This window comes from Octopus sinensis, linkage group LG3, assembly GCF_006345805.1.
Source record: "Octopus sinensis linkage group LG3, ASM634580v1, whole genome shotgun sequence".
NCBI lineage: Eukaryota > Metazoa > Mollusca > Cephalopoda > Octopoda > Octopodidae > Octopus > Octopus sinensis.
The window spans coordinates 166,781,354-166,806,052 of record NC_042999.1 but is presented as its reverse complement, the minus strand read 5'-3'; the positions used below and the strand labels follow the sequence as shown (position 1 = coordinate 166,806,052).

At 35.0% G+C, this 24,699-nt stretch overlaps 1 protein-coding gene across 2 annotated transcripts in view; it reads right to left on the bottom strand.

Annotated features, from left to right (window-relative positions):
- Positions 1 to 5,252, bottom strand: part of LOC115209385 (GTP cyclohydrolase 1-like) — a 156,751-nt gene extending 151,499 nt beyond the window's left edge. For both annotated transcript variants that reach the window (XM_029777771.2, XM_029777770.2), the window contains exon 1: positions 3,923 to 5,252. In XM_029777771.2, the coding sequence (XP_029633631.1) occupies positions 3,923 to 4,265 (343 nt within the window). In that variant the 5' untranslated portion in view covers positions 4,266 to 5,252. The remainder of the gene's footprint in view (positions 1 to 3,922) is intronic.
- Between the last annotated feature and the right edge of the window lie 19,447 nt (positions 5,253 to 24,699).

The following is a 24,699-nucleotide window of genomic DNA, read 5'->3' as shown; positions in this document are numbered from 1 at the left end:
CTGATCGAGAAGACTTATCCTCAAAGACGTTCTAGCCATGACTGTCCAGACTTCTTCATTTATATGTATTTCCTTCCTTTTATAGTGATAGGGCGGGATTCGCTGAAAAGTAGGCTGCTATGTCTAAGAGGACTTCGTAGTAACTCCTTCATTGGCTGGCAAATTAAATCTGTATCTTTTAACTGTATAGAGTTTTACATAAAGTGAAAAAAGTAAAAATATAATAATACTTGGCTTGATTATAGAATAAGGGCGGGCAATATATTCTTCACAAAGAATAATAAAGACGATGGAGGAGGATAGAAGATAAACTTTCAGAATATCATTAGTTTAACACATGACATGAGTACTAGCAATGATATTGCGAATACTTCGTCAAATACTTTGTCAAATATTTACTATAACTGTGCAAAATTTCTTCAGAAAACGTTTAATAAAAATAAAAAAGTAAATTCGAAGAAGAATACTGTCTTCCAAACCACACAAAAACATTGTTGTTGTTGTTGTCGATGACGATGACGATGATGATGATGATGATAATGATGTCGCCGATATCATCGTCTTGTCATTTAACCCAATGTCAGCTATAAACGAATTACCAGATGTTGAAAGACAACAACCCATCTTTTAAACAAAAAGTATATCTAAGAATAATTAATCATTGCGTCCTATACAGAAGGGTGAGATATGAAAATGTGGCTGCTATTCCCATCACATCAAACATCTGTCATACAGTGTCCCGCATCCGCTCACTATGATGGTGACAGTGCTATCTCATGGCAGAGGCACACAGAGCAGTCACCCGCGGAGGTGGGGATCCCGGGTCTTACGTGGCCAGTTATGGTTTATGTATGATGCAGTTTACTTTAGAATATAAAAGCCCAAAGAGCCCACCACACCCATTTGCCCGGGAAGGCTTATAATGTTGCTAGGACGACTCCGAACTGGAATGGAAAGATGGATTTTTCTGGGCATAAACTAGTGGTAGATTAAATCCATTATCCGGTTTAACACCACAGCACATTGATCGTTGGACGCCCTGAACCGAGTAAACTGACGATATACTCTTCATTTTCTCCCACCAACATTGCTGAACATGAAAAGAAACTTGCATAACACATACATGTATGTATGTACGAAAATATTTCTATGTGCATATACATAAATACATATATGTGTGTGTATGTGAGTGAGTGTGTGTGTCTGTGGGCGTACGTGCGTGTATATATATATATATATATATACATATATATATATGTTTATATGTAATTGTGTGTGTTTATAGGGAAATATATATGTATGTATGTATGTATGTATGTATGTATGTATGTATGTATGTATGTATGTATGTATGCAATAGTATGTATGTATGTATGTATGTATGTATGTATGTATGTATGTATGTAAGCTATAGGCGCAGCAGTGACTGTGTGGTAAGAAGCTTGCTCCGAACCACATGATTCCGGGTTCAGTCCCACTGCATGGTAACTCGGGCAAGTGTTTTCTACTATAGCCTTGGGCCGACCAATGCCTTATGAGTAGATTTGTTAGACGGAAAGTGAAATAAGCCCGTCGTATTTACAAATATATGAGTGTGTCCCTGTGTGCCTGTGCTTGTCCCCCATCGCCGCGTGTGAACGGGTGTTGTTGTGTTTACATCCCCGCAAAGCAGCGGTTCGGCAAAAAGACACCTCTAGAATAAGTACCAGGCTTAAAAAATAAAAGAAAATTACTGGGGTCGATTCATTCGACTTAAATTCTTCAAGTCGGTGCCCCAGCATGGCCGCTGTCGAATGGATGAAAGCAAGTGGCTGTGTGGTAAGTAGCTTGCTAACCAGCCACATGGTTCCGGGTTCAGTCCCACTGCGTGGCATCTTGGGCAAGTGTCTTCTACTATAGCCCCGGGCCTGTCGTATATATGTATGTATATGTGTGTGTGTCTGTGTTTGTCCCCCTAGCATTGCTTGACAACCGATGCTGGTGTGTTTACGTCCCCGTCACTTAGTGGTTCGGCAAAAAATAGACCGATAGAATAAGTACTGGGCTTACAAAGAATAAGTCCCGGGGTCGATTTGCTCGACTAAAGGCGGTGCTCCAGCATGGCCGCAGTCAAATGACTGAAACAAGTAAAAGAGTAAAGAGTAAAAGAGTATATGTATATATATGTATATATATGTATATATATGTATATATATGTATATATATATATATTATATATATATATATATATATATATATATATATATATATATATATATATATATATATTATATATATATACGCATATATGTATATACCTGTACACATATATAAATACACATATTCTGTCAGCAGTGCTGCTGCATGGCCACATCATATATATGTGTGTACTATGTAAGTATGCCTATAAGCATGAACCAGTCTCGAGATATATGTACGATTCGAGATAAGCTCACATATTCACTTTCCAGTATTTTGTTTCCACTTAATCTTGATCGATTGTCATAATGTTATATTTTTATGATTGTTATTGATATTTATTCCCTTGTCACCACTTATGAAGCCGGCCTATGATCAAAGACATTTCAAATATGACCATTCTGCCTCTTTGTTAACATGGGATTATGTAGCCTGGGATGTGATAGCCGTGTTTTTTAAGACGCTAAAGTGTGAATTAGCTGTTATTTTTAGCGTGCATAAAACTAGTTATGTATTGCCTTTTTGGATTGTTGGGAGCAGCGGTAGTCGATACAAAAGACTTGTAGTTTTAGGAAAGATAAAACTGCGAAGTTATGAGTTTCATGCTTGTCGCAAGTACATTAGCGGCAGATTTGTGAAACGGTTGACTATTTTAACGACTTTTAACGTCTGATATCTTTTGGAATACATAAATGAGAATTTGTAACATTCATGCTTTCCTGAGAATAGTTGATTTGTTTTTGAAAAGACAACGCTAATTTTGAGAGTTGATTGGAACTATTAAATGCTGTGTATTACTGGCATTTATAAATCGAGTGGGGATGAAACACAAAGTTAACTAAACCCCGCGAGATTCGATCTCGGAAAGCAAAGAGACGAAAGTAAACAGTGTAACGCAGGTAATTCAGCACTTTGCCACTGCCCTCGGGGAGAGTAATTCATCATAGAACACGTTCAATGTCTTTGAGCACAATACAATGAACTGCAACGGACACACACACACACAAACACACACACACGCGCACTCACACACAATTTCCCTATAGACGTTGGAGCATACACACACGCATGCACGTATACACGCAGCACACTTATCCAAATGCAGACGCAGCAATGAATAAGTGATACAGAGACACACGCGGTCACGAGAACAAGTACAGAAAACGAGCGCAGCACGCAGGAATGTACGCACAGAAAGACTGCGTACAACAAACGGTACGCAAACTTTCAATGACACACGCACACAAACGTCTACAGATTGACAGAAAGAATCAGGAATATACGAACAGCGAGCTTTTGCTTAGTTTATAATGTAAATTAAAGGGAAAACTGTAAACAGTACTTTCTTACACTTAATTTGTTCTCTCTCTCTCTCTCTCTCTCTCTCTCTCTCTCTCTCTCTCTCTCTCTCTCTCTATCTATCTATCTATCTATCTATCTATCTATCTATCTATCTATCTCTGTGCGCGCAGACGTGTGTGTGTATGTGTGTGGACGGACTCGAGTTATGAAACCGAGTAGTCATTGTTCTTAAACCGGACATGTTAAAGAAAGTGAGAAAAAAGACTCGCAAACTTCTCATAGGTTTTCGTTTTATTTTTGTTTTTGTTTTAACATTTCCCTTTATTTCATATTCTTAAGTCACCAGTCTTATCTCAGTTTTTGTGTGTGATTTTGTTATCGCTTCCAAAATGATAAGTAGCCATCTATATCTAGTAAAATCGCACCTGAACTTTTCACTTACCTTCAATGTTTTCTTTATAGCCCTTTGTAAAGAACATAATAGCTTTAGCTGCTCTCTCTGGGGTCCGCAATAGTCCTTGTCTGTGAGGATTTTCTCCCAGGTTACTCAAAATACCTTTATAATGAGTGGAAAGTGACTTGACAATTTCTTCTTCGCTCATTTCATCGTAGGTGATACTTTCGGTGCGTTTATACCGATTGGGTTGGAACGTTGAACCTACCGGACTGAAAACATCGCCTTCGCTCTGGGTACTCGGATGTCGCACGAAAGCTAATTTCCGTAATTGATCCTCAAGTTCCACATTCGGATCTGTTCGGTAGATTGGTTCCCGATGATTCTCCATTCTTCTATGGAAAGTGTTTATTTATTTACCTTTTGTCTTCTTTTATAATACTATCGAAATGTATTTTTAAGCAGTAATTACAAAGGATTGTAATAAAATAAAATTTTCACAAAAGAAATTAATCCACTTCTAGGCCCGGTCGGTAAGTAGAATGTTCCTAAGATACTGTTACGGGAAGAGATATGGAAATTCATAAGAAGTATGAAACTTCGTAAGAATACATAACTGTAACGTACATTATGTATGGATGGATGAATGGATGGGCAGACGGATGGATGGATAAATTACTTTAAGGGTTTTAATGAAATATAGATGTATTAAAAGATGAATATATTGATGGACAAATGTTTTACCTACTTATGTATCAGAGTCTATGTTTAAAATTGGTGTTAAAATATCCGTAAAAATGAAAGTATATGTTTATGTACGTTTCGGTGTGTGTGTAATTATGTTTGTTGGAATAACTATAATCATGTATAGTTTACATGTAAATTTATATTGCTGGACTTGAGGTGTTAAACTGACTTCATTAACTTTCTTTTTCATTTATATCAACAATTGTAGCGTTTAAACGACTGTAATTGAAAGTCTGTGTGAGTTCAACAATTTCTACTTAGAAAAAACATCTTTCGTCCCGTACCAAGAAACTTCAGTAGACCCAAGTGGAATTGCGTCAATTTTTATATTCGTTCAAAAACAAAGAGAAAAAAGAGGTGATCCAGCCAAATTCAAAAGAATAAAACAAAAATGAATAAATAAAAGTCACCACTCATGTCTGAGAACTGAGGAAGTCTACTACTCCACTTGTTGACGACAGAACAGTCCTTTCCACTTAATTCACCAGCAGCGAGTAGGTTTATTTCAACAGATACTACTGCTACTTGTTCTGATTCAACAATGTAGGAGAAAGAACCTCCTCGCTCGCTTATCGTGCACAGGTTCTTTACATAGACTACTCTGACAGCCTGCTGTTCATACTTTTAAATAGACTCTCTCACTGTGTGACGTAATTCCATTTAGCAACAGTTGCTATACGAATGACGCGTTGGATTTCCGATTCACAACGGAAGGGAGATAAGAGGCTCCAAGGGAAGGGAGGAATAAATCGAAATTGTGAACTATAATTGAAGAGAATAAGAGTAGGAAAAAGAAAAGTGGATAGGTAATATGAGACATTTTATTAAACGCAATAAAATGAAAGGAAGAGAGTGACACCATAAACCCGAAAGAAGTGGAAGAGAAGGTACAAGCAAAGTAAAGAAGAAAAAGGTGTGCCGTTCATCTATTGATTCTTCAACTACTAATTTATACGCTGTAGACAGTCACACACGTATACACATGCATATACATAGTGACATATGTATATGCGCTCGCACACATAAACAATAGCATACACACATACACACAGATGATATACGTGTTTGTTTATTCAGAAACCTTGTCGCTTTGGTTAATCGCCGGCCTGAATTAGTGGAAGGTAAAGGTTGACAGATTTCCAAGAAAATATATACGGTACATACATACATACATACATACATACATACACACACACACACACATACATGCATACATACATACATACATACATACATACATACATACATACATACATACACACACACACATACATACATACATACATACATACACACACACACATACATACATACATACATACACACACACACATACATACATACATACACACACACATACATACATACATACACACACACACACATACATACATACATACATACATACATACATACATACATACACACACACACATACATACATACATACAGAAATGCATATATATATATACATATACATGCATTCATGCACACATGCGTGTGTGTGCGTGTATGCACGCACCCATATACATATATGCATGCAGTTATATGTGTATTCTCATCCGGAATGACGGAAGGAGAGAATTGTCATAGATGAAGGAAAAAGGGAAAAGTCGAGTGAAAAAGATAAGACACCGATCCAAAGTAACGCGAGTTCGAATCTGTTATGTTACAAAGCAAGGTGATATATTTTATGGGCCTCAATGAGCCCTGTCATCGCACTGACCCAGCCACTCCCCACCACCTCAACCAGACCAAATGGTCGGATTTCCGTCAGCTTCACACTGATAACCAGTGGCAACCAATGCGCATCCCATTAGCTCTCTCACAAATAGTTAAGCAGCTGAAGTGATGGATCGTCCACCTAGCTCCCCACACCCCCAACAACAACGAAAGTTCATGGGTCAATAAGGCTAGAAATAGCAACCAAGTTCCCACAAATTATACTTAACTTTCTTTAAAATATTAAAAAAAAAAGACGAAGGAAGAGAAAACAGCGAAGAGGCGTGGCTGTGTGGTAAGAAGTCAGCGTCATACCACATGTTCAGTGCGCGGCACTTCGGGCAAGTGCCCTCCACAACAGTCCAAGGCCGGCCAAAGCCTTCTGAATGGATTTGGTAGGTGGAAACTAAAAGACGCCTGTCGTGTATGTATGTGTGTATGTATGTATGTATGTATGTATGTATGTATGTATGTATGTATGTATGATGTATGTATTATGTATGTAAGTATGTATGTATGTGTGTGTATGTATGTATGTATGTATGTATGAATGTATGTATGAATGTATGTATGCATGAATGTATGTATGTATATATGTATGTATGAATGTATGTATGTATAAATGTATGTATATCTGTATGTATGTATGAATGTATGTATGTATGTATGTATGCATGAATGTATGTACGTATATATGTATGTATGTATGAATGTATGTATGTATGTATGTATGTATGCATGAATGTATGTATGTATATATGTATGTATGAATGTATGTATGTATGAATGTATGTATATCTGTATGTATGTATGAATGTATGTATGTATGTATGTATGTATGTATGTATGTATGTATGTATGCATGAATGTATGTACGTATATATGTATGTATGTATGAATGTATGTATGTATGTATGTATGTATGTATGTATGTATGTATGTATGTGTGTATGTATGTATGTATGAATGCATGTATGTATATATGTATGTATGTATGTATGTATGTATGTATGTATGTATGTTTGAATGTATGTATGAATGTATGTATGTATGTATGTGTGTGTGTGTGTGTGTGTGTGTGTGTGTGTGTGTGTGTATTTGTGTTTGTCCCTACTACCGCTTAACAACCGGTGTTGGTTTCTTTCTGTTCTTGTAACCTGGCGGTTCGGCAAAAACGTACGTTTGAACAAGTAAAAAATAAAAATAAAAGATGAAAGATAATAGGCTTCAGACGTGGCTGTGTTTTCCTGAATTTTTGTCGGGTGTTATTTTTTTCTTTTTTCTTTCGCTGCTGGTAAGCATTTTTGCTGTTGTTGTTGCAAACGTTGACTCGCGGTCGTAGGATCGCGGTTTCGATTCCCAGACCGGGCGTTGTGAGTGTTTATTGAGCGAAAACACCTAAAAGCTCCACGAGGCTCCGGCAGGGGATGGTGGTGATCCCTGCTGTACTCTTTCACCACAACTTTCTCTCACTCTTACTTCCTGTTTCTGTTGTACCTGTATTTCAAGGGGCCGGCCTTGTCACTCTCTGTGTCACACTGAATCTCGAGAACTACGTTAAGGGTACACATGTCTGTGGAGTGCTCAGCCACTTGCACGTTAATTTCACGAGCAGGCTGTTCCGTTGATTCGGATCAACCAGAACCCTCATCGTCGTAACCGGCGGTGTGCTTCTAGTTGCAAACGCTGGACTAGCGTTTGGAATTGCTATTGTTATTTGTTGAACGTCAAAGTTTATTGTTGAACATTGTTGTACTACTTCCCGTTTTTTTTTTACCTGGAATAACTAAAGGAGAAGGAATTGTTGACCAGTATTTGTTGGCCATCGTGGCATTTTTATGAACGTTGTTTTCTCAAACTGTAACTGTCTTTTTCGACTAATTTTTGTGCCCCTCCCCCCTAACGGGGGTTGGATTTGAACCTTGTTAGTGAACTGTTGTCCTCTTCAAGAGGAAAATTTTTTATTTCCCATTTTTGTGGGAAACTATTTAATTTACTCCTTTACTCTTTTACTTGTTTCAGTCATTTGACTGCGGCCATGTTGGAGCACCGCCTTAAGCCCAGTACTTATTCTATCGGTCTCTTTTTGCCGAACCGCTAAGTGACGGGGACGTAAACACACCAGCATCAGTTGTCAAGCAATGCTAGGGGGACAAACACAGACACACAAACACACACACATACACACATATATATACATATATACGACAGGCTTCTTTCAGTTTCCGTCTACCAAATCCACTCACAAGGCATTGGTCGGTCCGGGGCTATAGCAGAAGACACTTGCCCAAGATGTCACGCAGTGGGACTGAACCCGCAACCATGTGGTTGGTTAGCAAGCTACTTACCACACAGCCACTCCTGCGCCTATACACAGCCACTCCTGCGCCTATTTGTGTAATTTACCTGTGAAATTAATTTCAACCGAAGAATGTCGGTTGAAATTATACACGAGAGGTGTTCTCTCGTAGAGAGTAAGCAAGAAAATGTGAAAACAGCTGATTGAAAAGATTTCAATCTAGTTACAAGTTCTACAGCGATCACACTAAGGTAATCACAGGTATATATCAAATATCACCTGCAATTTTGCAAGGGTTATACAAATTTGAATAAAAGGAACTGGTTTAAAATTGTGCTTAGTATTAAAATTGCTAAGTCATTTATATCTTGTGCATTCGCGGATCGCCCATGAAAGTCAAAGTACACTTTCAAATACATATTTGCAAGAGACAAGCATTGTCTGTCCTTTATGGCTATTCCAGTTAAGAGAAGTGATTGCATTTGATTATTACTTCAGTTTTACATCCATAAAATCCTAAAACGACCAAGATATTCTGGAGAAGTTGTCTATTCGAATGATCATTCGTTATTGTACTATATTACAACAGGATGGTATAACTTCTCATTCCGCGAAATGTATGGTACTCTACTGAGTAAACGACCAAGAACATCAGACAGGAACTCGACAGAAAATACAGGAAATCTTATAAAAGAAAAAGTTATGATGTTTTATCAATTTCGGATTTCAAAGAGTAATTATAAGTTTGGACAGAAGAGTGTATCCGGGTTACTGTAATATTTAGGACAGACAGAGGCATGACCACACTGGAGGGAAAAAAGGACTATAGCAAGTATTAAGCAGTATAACATTCAGAAGTTGTACTTTCGTAAAAAAAAGTCCTCAGGTTATCTACTTATTCAACTGAACAAAAAATATTACGAAACGCAAATAAAGGGTTAGGTTGGAAATTTCGATACAACAACCGATTTCAACACAAGACACCTGAAGAAGGCTGGAGTGTACAACAGCTGAAACATAGTGAAAGTAACAATCAAAATGAGGGTACTAGTCCGACTAATATAAATAGTATATCGATAATTATGCATATCAACAAAGTGATCAGTATAATATTTACAACATAAATATATACATATAATAGGGAAGTGCATTGTATGCCTAATCTGATATATATATATATATATATATATATATATAACTTTTAGTTATATCATTTTAGTTTGTCAAGTCTTTATATAGGATGTGAATAGCAAAATAAGTTCATGTATGCTAGACCTGAAGATTGGCAATATAATCATTTTACTGTGGTATTGTATTTAGAGACATTCTATTTCAGTAATATCAAGGAATATGTTGTCATGAAACGCGTGTAGTAAAGTATATGATTTGAAATAAGAATTGAAGGTATTAATTTTGATAATTTGGAATAAGAATTGTAGGTATTAATTTTGATAATTTTAATATTTAGTCCTATATGTACCTATTGTGGATAATGTCATTCAATGATGATTGAGTTGCTTGAGGGTGATTCTCTCAAACCTATAATATATTATAATTATATATATATATATATATATATATATTATATATATATATATATATATATATATATATATATATATTATAATTTAGGGTATCTAAGAGATGCCTCTACGCTGGAAATACTAGCCAAAACTTGACTCTAAAATGTCAAGTTTTGGCTGCTATTTCCAGCATGGAAGTACCTCTTAGATACCCTAAATTATAATTTTGTTAATAATATTACCTTTGAAGGAAACGGTGTGTGTTGTGTGTGTGGTGTGTGTGTGTGTATGAATGTATGGGTATGTATATATATATATATATATATATATATATATATATATATATATATATATATATATATATATATATATATATATATACTTACATGCTCGCTTGCTTGCCTGGTGCTTGTGTGCTGCTTACTTGTATGCTTGCGTGCTTACTTGCTTGCGTGCTTGCTTACTCGCGTGCTTGCTTGCTTGCGTGCTTGCTTGCTTGCGTGCTTGCTAGTGTGCTTGCTTACTTGTTTGCTAGCTTGCCTGCTTTTTTGCTTACTTGCTTGCTCGCGTGCTTGCCTGCTTGCGTGCTTACTCGCGTGCTTGCTTACTTGTGTGCTTGCTTGCCTGCTTGCTTGCTTACTTGCTTGCGTGCTTGCTTGATTGTGTGCTTGCTTGCCTGATTTTTTGCTTACTTGCTTGCTCGCGTGCTTGCTTGCGTGCTTGCTCGATTGTGTGCGTGCTTACTTGTGTGCTTGCTTACTTACTTGCCTGTGTGATTGCATGCTTGCTTGCTTGCTTCGTGCTTGTCTGTAATTTAGTACAGCCAAATCAGCGCATAATGGGAAAATGCTCTGAAAATAAGGTACCCCTGAAATGTGAATACAAATGGAAGAAAACAAGTTTGGCGTAGAACTGCCACCACATAACCTGGGATTGAAAACAGGATCGCCGATAATTCTAATAAGAAACTTCAATCCTCCAAGGCTTTGTAATGGAACGCGCATGTTCGTGGAAGAACTACACAATAATTTCATAGTAGCGATGATTTAGATATGTATATATTTATTTAATTATTATAACTGTACGTAAATTTTAAGATATTAGTTAGTCACTGTGGTATATAGATCGTAAAATAGTTATACGATTCTTTAAAGATAGGTTATACGTTTTTAATTTGATTTTTAATTTCTAAATTGTATTTCATAAATATATTCTATAGATATTTATAATATTTATGTAAGTAATAAGGGACTAATTTATTTATTTATTTTTGGTTATATGTTTATATATTTATTGATAAAGTAAATTTTAGATTTTAGATTTTTAATTACTATATTTGTTGATTTTAATTTAGATACTTATTTTTATGTATTTATTATTTTATAATTATTCGATGTGAACTTAAATCTAAAAATATTAACAGTGATTATTTTGTTAAATATTTTGGTAATTAAATATTAGAAAGATATTCGATAGTTTATTATGTATTTTTAAAACCAAATTATATCTTTAAAGATAAATACATATTTCTACATATTTCTATCTTAAAAATTAAATATTTGACATAATAAATGTGTTGTAGGAAATAATCCTAATGTTTTAAGTTTCTAATTTAGTTAATGGAGTTTTTCCTATAAGAAATATTTATTTATTTCTTAAATAAATATAGTTTAACTCTATTTGCTTATTTATTAAACTATTATCATTAACCTGAAGATTCACTATAATCTTAAATCGAATTATTTCAATTGAATTTAAACTTAATTGTAATTCGAATTTAATTGTAGCCATGAAACGTACGTAGTTTTTTAAATTAATATATTATATATTGATCATTCACTTTTATACTTTTTGAGATCTAGTTATAAGTTATATGTTTTATAAAAATATATATTATTTGTTATTTATGTATTGGTTTATGTTTATCAATGTTTGAGTTGATTTTTTAACACAGTACAGAAAAAAGAAATACAGAAATGCAATTATACAATTACATACCAGTCACTCAAAGAAAGTGGCTGGTATGTAATTATATAAATGTATTTCTGTATTTGTTTTTTCTGATGAGGGGACTGTCAGTTTTAAAAATATGAAGTATATCATATTACTAGGCACATATCTGAACTAGGCCCGTAGATGGAATAAAAAAATTTTTGTAATATTTACGTGGTATTTTAGTACGTCTTTTTAATGTTTTATCTTCTCATATTTTTATTACACCAATGTATTATAACTTTTAAATCTAAAATTCACTGTTTTATGTATCATATCGATATTTATCTATTTATATGTATTTTTATATTTATATATTTGGAATTTTTATATCCGTTTTATAAATGTAGAAGAATATATGTATATATTTGATTTTGAGTGTGGTTATTAATTACGTTCCTCCAGTTTCCGCTTGCATTGCCTCCATCATGACTATCAAGCGGAATATAGCTCGCTTGCAGCACAACTCCAGTCTGGATTTCGTATGCGAATATTGTTAACATTAGCAATCTCAAAATAAAGTAGTGGATTTTATATATAAATGTATCTGTGTGTGTGTTTGTGTGTGTGTATGTGTACATACATACATACACCCTGTTGTTGATGTTGGATTTCCAATGAAGGAGCCTTGGATCTAGGTTAGAAGCCGGCTCTTTCTCTATTGGCAAGAAATCTTGAAATAAAATTGAACAATTACATACATACATAAATGACTTCTTTATTTCTTCATTTTCTTCTTTTTCTTAACTTCATGGTTGACCATGATTTACTGTATAGTAAATGTCTTTCATCTCGCTCTATTACTCTCCCCTTCGCTAGATCTGGCCTCCCTTTTAACCTCGCCTGCTTCCCTGTTTTATCACCAATTTTTCTTCTTTCTTGATGTTATTAACAGATGTATTTTAGTTACTAACTCTACTTCAGAACTCCACGCTTCTTCACCTCACCACCACATCTTCACTTCTACGTTCCGCACTTTACCTCCCACTGAACGCTTTCCTATCGAATTGTATATTTATAAGCATTGTTCTCTATTATGCTATTTGCTAGTGTTTTCTGGTGTGGATAACATGATTTCGCATTACGGATCTCTCCAAATCCGTGTAACTATATTATTGGTCCTTATTATATAATATTCGTAGTTATGATGCCATTCTTTGTTTTTCCGAAACAGCTGTAAAGATTTGATCACACTGTTCTTTATTTGTATACGCAAATTTCAATGTAAATACAGTCCTTACTCCTAGTTTAGTTTACCAACATTTTTTACCTACATACTACTGTGTGTGTGTGTGTGTGTGTGTGTGTGTGTGTGTGTGTGTGTGTGTGTGTGTGTATGAAATACAAAATGGAACAAGAACGCAAAACATCCGGACAACAAGGTGATACAAAAAGGGACAACAAAACATCCAGATAGACGATACAAAGAAAACAAGGACGGGTCATTCGAAGTTTTCTATCTTCAGTCAAGAACCAGATTATCCTCGCAGTTTGCTCTTAGCTTAGTTTTTCCTTGGGGCTGGCCAGAATGGAGCAATCTCAATAATAATCAGCCGAAATTGCGAGGATAATCTGGTTCTCGGATGTTTTGCGTTCTTGTTCCATTTTGTATTTCATACACACACACACACACACACATATATATATATATATATTCCCACATTTCTCTGCCTCTCACACCTTACACCCCACTTGACCTGTCTCTTTCCCTCTCTTTCTTCTCCTCCCTTGTTCCCCTACTTTCTCTCTTCATCTGTCCCTTTCTCCTCTCTTTTGTGCTCACGTGACCAGCCAGCGACTACTGCCTTTTCGCATCCAGCAGTCATTGTAGCAACACGTATTTGTTTGTTCTCCGTGACCTTTAAGGCACTTTTCCATAGCCAGCCCTAAACTTAACTCGTCCTGTCGTAAAGACGCTTGTCCTGACGTCCTGGTTTTGTTATTATTGTTTTTACGTATTTTGTATTCTTATTCGTGCTATCATTATTGTTTTTACGTATTTTTGTATTTTTATTCGTGTAACATCGTCCGTTTTCCGTCCCTGTGTTGTATACATTCGAGGCTTTCTTCCAAGGAATCTAATGCGCTTGGCTTAGATTTCCCCTGGGGGCTGCCCAGATCGGAGCAATCTCAAGATTAATCAGCCGAAATTGCGAAGATGATCGGTTCTTGACTGATGATTGAGGCTCGAATGTCCCGTCCGTGTTTTTTGTGTCGTCTTCTAAATGTTCACGTTCTTGTCCAGTTTGTATATTTTTTACTTTTACCTATATATATATATATTATATATATATATATATATATATATATATAGAGAGAGAGAGAGAGAGAGAGAGAGAGAGAGAGAGAGATAGATAGATAGATAGATAGATAGATAGATAGATAGATAGATAGATAGATAGATAGATAGATAGATAGATTAGGGCCGAATATAATCTCGGTGTAACAGCACATAGGACTCCAAGCAACCATTAATGTATCAAGTGTCGGAAAGATATTGTAGATATGTAAGAACCATATCCAATTCAAAACGTAAATCCCACTCAGGGCTGGTTCTAAGCCTAGGTACAAAAAAGAACACAAATTGGGTTTTTACATTTACGACAGCAGGTTCAGTAGAATTTTATTGATGTATTCATAGATTACATCATAACATATAATTCACCATCTTAAGTAAATATTTTAAACAGGTGAGATAATATCCTGATCATGATGAATACAACCAACGTTGTTGGATAAGTGGTATTTTAAAAATAACACTCGAATTTATAGGTAGGTGGTGGTGGTGATAGCAACAACAATAATAATCGTAATTATTTGCAGCCCTAACATTGAGAGCCATGGTTGAAGTAGTATAAATCGTGTCATAAATCGTGTCATAGGCGCAGGAGTGGCTGTGTGATAAGTAGCTTGTTTACCAACCACATGGTTCCGGGTTCAGTCCCACTGCGTGGCATCTTGGACAAGTGTCTTCTACTATAGCCTCGGGCCGACCAAAGCCTTGTGAGTGGATTTGGTAGACGGAAACTGAAAGAAGTCCGTCGTATATATGTATATATATATATATATATGCGTTTGTGTGTCTGTGTTTGTCCCCCTAGCATTGCTTGACAACCGATGCTGGTGTGCTTATGTCTCCGTTACTTAGCAGTTCGGCAAAAGAGACCGATAGAATAAGTACTGGACTTACAAAAGAATAAGTCCCGGGGTCGAGTTGCTCGATTAAAGGCGGTGCTCCAGCATGGCCGCAGTCAAATGACTGAAACAAGTAAAAGAGTATACGCCATTTGAATAGTGATGACTATGGTAGTCAAGTAGCCAACATTAGCAGTCGTGATATTGTGTGTCAACCGACTGCTTCAACCTCTAAATACATTACTTCTATATATTTCTTTACTACTCACAAGGGGCTAAACACAGAGGGGACAAACAAGGACAGACAAACGGATTAAGTCGATTACATCGACCCAGTGCAAATGGTACATTTATTTTTTTGAATCGACCCCGAAAGGATGAAAGGCAAAGTCGACCTCGGCGGAATTTGAACCCAGAACGTAACGACAGACGAAATACGGCTACGCATTTCGACCGGCGTGCTAACGTTTCTGTTAGCTCGCCGCCTTATTAAATACATTCCCTCGATATGTAACAGTACTTGCCGCCCTAGAAGCAGCAATAGTGTTAGGGGTGGCTATGGAAACATAAACCTTAACATTGATAATGACACAACCAGCCCAGGCAACATCTACCTCGATTCTAATATAACGATTATGTACCTATTGACGATCAAAGTAACTGTTTTAACTTCCACAATTACAATATTAGTGTCATTACTAGTAATAAAGGCGCATGGCTCAGTGGTTAGAGCGTCGAGCTTACGATCGTGAGGTTGTGAGCTCGAATCCCGGACCGGGCTGCGTGTTGTGTTCTTGAGCAAAGCACTTTATTTCACGTTGCTCCAGTTCACTCAGCTGTAGAAATGAGTTGCGACGTCCCTGGTGCCAAGCTGTATCGACCTTTGTCTTTCCCTTGGATAACACTGGTGGCGTGGAGAGGGGAGGCTGGTATGCATGGGCGACTGCTGGTCTTCCAAAAAAAACCTTGCCCGGACTTGTGTCTAGGAGGGTAACTTTCTAGGTGCAATCCCATGGTCATTCATGACCGAAGGGGGTCTTTACCCTTTACCCTTACTAGTAACAATAACTCCCCTTTCTCATACATAATCCCTGAAAATTCGGATAATTCTATCGGATCTCACAACAGTTATCACTCTCTCCGGCGGTCCTTGAGTATCACAAGAAGTACTAAAGCCCATAACTCTCCTAAATTACTTAATCGTAAAAGTAAACTTCCATGCCATCTCTATAATTTATGCCCCACTAAAAATATTATCTATAGATTTAGCTTAATAACAAACCTGAACACTTTTACCTATATCAGTTCCACTTCTTGCAAATTTATGCAGAGGTTATAAACCATTCTTATACTTACAATATTCGCAATAAGGCTTCTTTTCTTCACTCGAAGAAGAATTAAGAATTTAAAAACACACACAGATGTGTGTGTGTACATATATATATATATGTGTTTTTACTGAGATCTCCCTTTTTAGTAGAAGAAATAGCTATAACTCTTTGACTGCTATTTCTAAATTCGGTCTGTGGTAAGGCAATTCGTTGCTAAACCCTTTATTGCTTAGTATATATATATATATATACGAGGGGTTTCTTTCAGTTTCCGTCTACCAAAACCACTCACAATGCTTTGGTCGACACGATGTTCTAGTAAGCGACACTTGCCCAAGGTGCCACGCAGTGAGACTGAACCTGAAGCGATGTGGTTGGAAAGCAAGTTTCATACCACACAGGCAATATGTTGTTTTTGTTGTTGTTGTTTTTGTTTTTGTTGTTGTTTTTGTTGTTGTTGTTGTTGTTGTTGTTGTTGTTGTTGTTGTTGTTGTTATTTTTATTATTATATCATCTTAAAAGGGTTGACGTAACTCTTCACAAAGGTAAATAGACAAGACGAAGAGCGCGATGCGACTGCAATGGATATTTTATTGGTTGAACGATATTTCGAAAGCAAGCCTGTCTATGTCGAGTTCAAAATGAAAAGCGATAAAAATTTAAAATCATAGAAATTCAAATGTAAAATATGAACGGGAGCAACCAGCGTCCACACGATTTTGGAATGGCATCATCAATCTTCAAGTTTCAATTTTACAACTGGCGAAAAGAAAAAGAAAAAAAAAGAGAAAAAGGAAAGAAAAAAGAAAAGGGAAAAGAATATTTAATCAAACTGTTTGTGTAAATTTGATAAAACTCTCCTGTCATTTTATTCATTCCTCCAGGGCGTGATGTTAATAATCTGCAAACATAGTTTCTCCTCGTGTATTTTGGGTATTGAAAGTGTATCACATTTAGAATATTTCCTGAGAATATGTACTGTTGCATAGTGAAACTGTACACCTCTCCCGGTAAAAAAAGTGGTAGTAACCAGCCATTATATATAGATAGACCAGTAGCGGTCGACAAGCATCGGGAAGATCGAGAGTACGTGTAGACTCTGTTGATAGTCGTGTCTGTGATTATATAATAATTATACTATGATACTGAGGGGATTTTAAAAAATCCAACCGTTTGAGGATAATAACACTACGACTGGGGTCTTACAGTACCAGATAGAAGCATTCTATCGACGACTTTGGAATCTAACAATATCTGTCAGAGCGATAACCGTCGTTAAAAGACAGGTACAACAGTGGTAAAAGACGGCTTTGCAACATTTCCCAGGAGTAGTTTAAATTAAATCAAGTGGAAAATTAAATACCTCGACAAAAAAGAAACAAAAGTTTTGTGCGAAGTTACGAAAATCGTAAAATATGGAAGACGTTAGCTGAGATAGTTGAGTCACAAAAGACAGCAACAACAACTCAAGGAACTACAAGAACAACAAGAATTGCAGCAGTAAGTGTTGTATCTAATGAAGTTGATTACCAAACTGGAGAATACATTTTCGCCTGACCACGTAGCAAATTCCATTAGCAAATTCAAATATTACCCTGAAGAAGATGTAACCTTCGAGGCTTACTTCCGAAGATTTCAACAAATCTTTGAAAAAGAATCCCAGGATTGGGTGGATGATATGAAAACGCGTCTAGTTTTAAGAAAACTAGGGACAGCAGAGCATGAGAAGTATAGTAATTTCATATTGCCAAAAAATTCGTCCATCATAAATTTCACCGACACAGTTGACATTTTGTGCAAAATGTTTAGTGAAAAAAGTTCATTGTTTTATACTAGATGGAAATTTTTAAACATAGAAAAGAGCAAAGATGAAGACTTCACTACTTACACAAGCAGAGTCAACAAATAATGTGAGAGACTTACGCTAGATATGCTTACTTCAGATTCTTTTAAGTGTTTGATTTTTGCACAAGGATTGTCAGATAGAAGAAATGCCGAAATCCGAATGAATATTCTACCAAAACTGGAAATGAACCAGTATTTGACATTGCAGACACTATCGGAAGAGTGTGGTAGAATATTAAGATTAAGGCATGACACGGAAGAAATTCAACGGAAAGTGTTTCCACATAAGACCTGTGCAAAAAATAGACAAATAAAGTGTTGCTGTAAAAACAGAAAAAATATCAGGATATAGACCCACGTATGACATGTGGTGGGATGCACCTGAAAACAGATTGTCTGTATAAAAAAGTAGTGTTTCCTCTGTGGGTTTACAGGACATTAAATCACACTGCAGAATTAGAAGGGTAGGAAAATGGAAAAAAATTTTAAAATAAATAGTTTGTCAGCAGGAAAAGCTGTGACTATAACAAACTGAAAATTCGTGAGGGTGAGAAATGAAATCACTTGAGCTCGTTTATTCTTGTCAAAATCCTTAGTTCTTGGACAGAAGCTCAGTCCAAGCGCCAAGACAGAGGCATTGTCGGGTGAAAGTTTTAGTTTAGATAAATTTATGACCGACTTATTCTCAAGTGTGATGGATTTTCTTGGGCAATTGGTTTTCAGAGTCTTACTCTCATTAGATTCCTGACTACCTTTTGGGTTTTACTCGAAATCTTCACTTAAAATATGGGACGTTTTGGGTGATAAAAATTGTTCTTCGTGTGAGAAGTCATAATTTTTAATCGTCTTTCTAGATATAGAAAGTGAGTGACTTCTGTGGGTTTTCTAGGCATTTGAAAAACTTTTACTTTCGGGAAAGGAACAAATTTATTGTTTTCGAGGCAAGATCTTAAATGTGCTCGCATTTTTGACTGACCAAATAAAAACTTTCCTGGAACGTTTCCAATGACCAGTTCAAATGCGTACGCCAGAGAAAATATGCCACAATCATATGCATCAACTTGGGGATTAGTAATATGAACTTTGAACTGTGGGGATTATGTTTGTTTGTGGTAAGTACAGGATTGTTATTTGTGCTATTAGACCCTGTGGTACTGGTAAGTTCAAACTGTCATAGATATAAACATCTCTGAAAAAATTATTCGACGAAACAAAATGATTGTTCCTGGTGTGGTGAATGAACAGTGTGCAGTGTGGATCGTATGTTAGAAATTCCGTGTGAGAAAAAAAAAGTTGCTTGTATTGGAATTTCAGGAAATTTTTTTGCTACGATTTTCAACCCAGCGTCAATAAGTTTGTCACAACATTTGTCCCGAAAGTAAAAACGACTTCTCCTCATATTTCAAAGCATATGTTCGCAATCAAAATTTTGCTTTGTCCATTGTGTCATAGGAATGGGAAATCAGCTTTTTCGCCTTCTTTTCCTTTTTTGTCTTCAGAGCCGAAATTTCCTTTTTTTTTTTTTTCAAAGTTCATCAATTATACAAATAGTTCAAACAAACCTGTTCAAGGACACTCAAAATCTCCTTAATGTCTGCATGAAGCAATACTAATTCTGAACGATGGTCTTCAATAATAGCTTCCATTATGTTAAATGAATTGCTCTCACCAATCAATTTAAACTTTGAAGCAAGAAATAGTAAATGGTTTTTGATTTTATCACGAAAACGATTAAGTTTTTTTTACTGATAGAAAGCTCGATTTCTCATTTTCTGATTCGCATTTGCATGGTACAAAATCCATTGGCCCAGGATTGGGCTCAACACTGGGGTCTAGCGAAATTAACAGGGTTGACAAGCCAACTGTAAGAAGGGTTAAAACACAAAAGCTGTAATTTACATGACGATTTTCCTTAGACACCCGGCTGTTCTGGTAACTTCCAGAATTTCTAAATGTTCCGGTTCTTATTTGGGATAATATCCATCATTTTCTCAATCTATTTGATTTTGTAATTTTAAAAGGGTTTAAAAACCTTTAAAAGGGTTGACGTAACTCTTCACAAAGGTAAACAGACAAGACGAAGAGCGCGATGCGACTGCAATGGATATTTTATTGGTTGAACGATACTTCGATGACATCATTAGTCTTTAAGTTTCAATTTCACACCTGGCGAAAAGAAAAGAAAAGAAAAAGGAAAAGGATAAAGAAGAATATTTAATCAAACAGTTTTGGGTAAATTTGATGAAATTCTCCTGTCACTTTATTCATTCCTCCACGTCGTGATGTTAATAGCCGCAAGCATATTTTAAGTACTGAAGGTGTATCAAACTCAGAATATTTTATGAGATTAATCACTTTCAAATCATTTTCAAAATTTCAGCCGCTTGATGCAAAATGATCGGCAAGTTCTATCGAACCACTGTTATTGTGCCTGGTGTCATATCTGTGCCCTTTAAATCTTGTCTATTATTATTATTATTTATTATTATTATTATTATTATTATTATTATTATTATTATTATTATTATTATTTACTTTTAATCTGCATGTTTGTTACACTCACTCACCGAGACACACACAGCGTCCTAGGGCGAGTGAAGGATAAGAGGTGTTGCAGTATGACTGTAAGCTTGGGGAGGAGAAGTGGCAGGGGCATTAGCAAAATATCTTCATGTAATACAACATAAGCAATTAAATTGATAGGGGTTTTCTAAGGATGTGGACAGTACTTGTCAGCAAAATCTTTTGGATTTCTCTGAGACATGGTTCTCCTGGGATATTATCTAGATGTTTCTGATACCTCTTTCTTATCAAGCCAAGGGCACCCTCAATAACAACAACAGTTATTGCTTTTAGATGCTACATCTTTTGTATTTCAATCCCGGTCTTTATATTTACTTAATTTGTCAAATTCTTTTACAGATATTTATCAGTGACATATTATTATTATTATTATTATTATTATTATTATTATTATTTATTATTATTATTATTATTATTGAGTGAGAGATTATTATTATTGAGTGACAACAAACAGCTAAGAAAATTTCATTGAAGAACATCGGGACATGCTCTGTCGATTATAATGCAGGTTCTTTCTTTTTTCCACCACAACAATGTCCGGTTTCCGATGTGTGGTCAGGTGATCGCATTGGATCTTTGTATCCTACAGGATTTTGCAATTCTCATTTCTCGGTGACTCCTTTTGGGGTTTTCTCATACCACATCTTTGTTCTTTGTAGGCCGTGATTTCCACAGAGTTCCCAATGGATCATTCTTGACAACATTGTCATGGCGTCTTTTATAATCGTGTTGCGCTAATTTCAAGCATTCGCTAATGATGTGCCATACCGTTTCACCCCTCTCACCACACATTCTGTATTTGTCGCTGTCGGTAGTGTTGTCGATTCTGCACTTTACACAGTTAGTCCTTAGCGCTTGTTCTTGAACTACGCATATATGTGCTTCTGTCTCTATCTTCAGGTCACTCCTCCTCATCTATAGACACCTGTCTTCTTTATCTGTCTTGGTATTTGTATCTCTTGCAAACTGACCGTACATTTTTTTTCCTTCTACACTTTTTCTTTACTACTACTACTATTTCGCTTAGGCATAGCGATACTAATAACCTGGTAGTAGAACTCATATGCATATGCTTCAGAATAAAAGCGTCAGTCGAGTACTTGTGTGTCACTCTATAGGTTAATCGGAGTTTCAGAAGTGAAGTGCACTTCCTTTTTGAAGCTCCCAAGGAGCCATAGGGTGGTACACAAGCACTCAGCTATGATCGCATTGCATCTTATCGTAGAAACACCAATAAGCTAATGAAATTCATAACGTAATTTATTTAATTTCTGAGTTATATATATATATGTATGTATATATATATATATATAATTATTATTTGAGGGAATAAAATCCAAACTTACAAGGAAAAAGAATTCAATTTAGAAATACTAAATCAAATTCCACACAATATAATATATATATAAAATATTAGAAAAACACCTTTTATCAATTCAAAATGAATAATTAAATTACACCATCTAGAAAATTACATATAATAGAAAAGTTTAAATTAAAATAACAATTAAAAAGTAAAGATTAAGTAAATTACAAAAATAATATAATGTATATAATAGGTAGAAAAACGACACGTGTTTCGCTGCTATATTTAAGAAATGATTATAGTAGTAGAGAAATCACTTGCATATAAATATAGTCACTCATCAGGTTAAAAATATAACAGAACAATTAATTAATAAATATACTTTAATATATATATGTGTGTGTGTGTGTGTGTGTGTGTGTGGTGTGTGTGTGTGTGTGTGTGTGTGTGTGTGTGTGTGTATGAAAATTCTATATATACATAATTGAAAAATAAAATAATACTTCAATAATTAAATAGTTTAAAATTAAATAAAATACACAAAGCTATTACAAGTCATTAAATTGTAATCAAAATAAGAAATGGTTCAAATATAGACAAACTCCTTAAATAAGCTAACCATATAATAAATATACATGTGTAGTATCTATAGATTTAATATAACAAACTATAACAAAATAGACTAAATATCAAATAATATAATACCTAATTAACTTCAATTTATTATTACAAATACATAGTCCACCTATATATCAATAAATAATATAATATATATATAATATATATATATATATATATATATATATATATATATATATATATATATATATCTATATATATATATATATATATATAATATATATATATATATATATATATATATATATATATATATATAATAGCGAGAATAATATGTTAATGGAAAGTAAGAAACCTATCAATCCCAAATTAAAGAAAGGTGCTAAAATATTCAAACCAAAGAACAATACCAAAGAAGATGTACAATCACAATCACCAGTCCTCTACAAAACCAGTCAATAACAATAACAATAATTAAAACGATCAAAGTTAAAATAATAGCAAGTACTAACTAATATTGATAAGCAAACTAAATTACTAAGTTCAACGATTCTGATCAATCTATCCAGATTTTAAAACGATAAGCGTCTAATTAATCAACCCTATCAATTTCACTCATGAAAATCCAATCAAAACTTTGAAAAAGTACAAATACATTCAAATCCATTATATAAACTCGATATATTAATATCCATGTATAAAATCTATAGATTTAATATATCACACGATAAAAAGTTAAACATAAACATTATATTAAAATAAAAACTAGTTTATTTTTTAAAAAAGTACCATTTAATGAAAATATTATCTAATTATTATTAAAAAAATGCTAACCATTATAAATTCTCAAATTAAATATGTAAAACGTAAAATCTTTTATAATAATTAAACATCGGACGTAAAAAATAATATCAAGAAACTATAAATAAATAAGAATATTACATCAAACAAAAATAATATCAACAATAATAATAATTTCAAAAACACAACGGTTCAATAATCAAATGAAATAGAGAATATTTATAAGAATTTTTTGCGTAATGAGATAAAAAAAAAACCAAGGCTGTGTAGATATCAGAAACTATAAATGTTCTAATATCTACACAGCCTTGGGTTTTTTTTATCTCATTACGTAAAAAATTCTTATATACACACGCTGACATATGACCAACGTTGAACCCCTTATTCGCAAAATTACCGAACCTGGAACTTAACTATGGTCTGTCTATAACACTTATTCAGTATTACCTGACACCTTTGGGTCTCAATGACACCATTACCTCTTATAATCTAAATATATATATATATATGTATATATATATATATATGTGTGTGTGTGTGGACTAATGGGTGTATATCGATTAGTGTGTTGAAGTGTTGAGTAGAGCACTGGCACAGTTTGGGCTACTTGATGTCATCCGCTGTTGAGATGTGTTTCCGTTAGATCTGCTTCAGGAACTCCGCAGTATTAGTTGAGATAATGATAATTTATTAATTAACCAGAAGATGAATTTGCTATTGATCTTTATTTTGTACTACGATCGTTTCGACCCATCCTGCAGCTGTCGATTATGTATGGAACTCCGTTCAACTTGTTGTATTGCATCCATTTTGCAAACTGGGTCTCATCAGGTGCATCCATGCATAAAGTTGTGCCTCACTAAAGATCCTGAATTCAGGCTGTCATGTTGTTATGTGCCCGTCTGGTTGGAGAATCAACATGACAGACTAAACTCAGGATCTTTAGCGAGACACAACTTCAT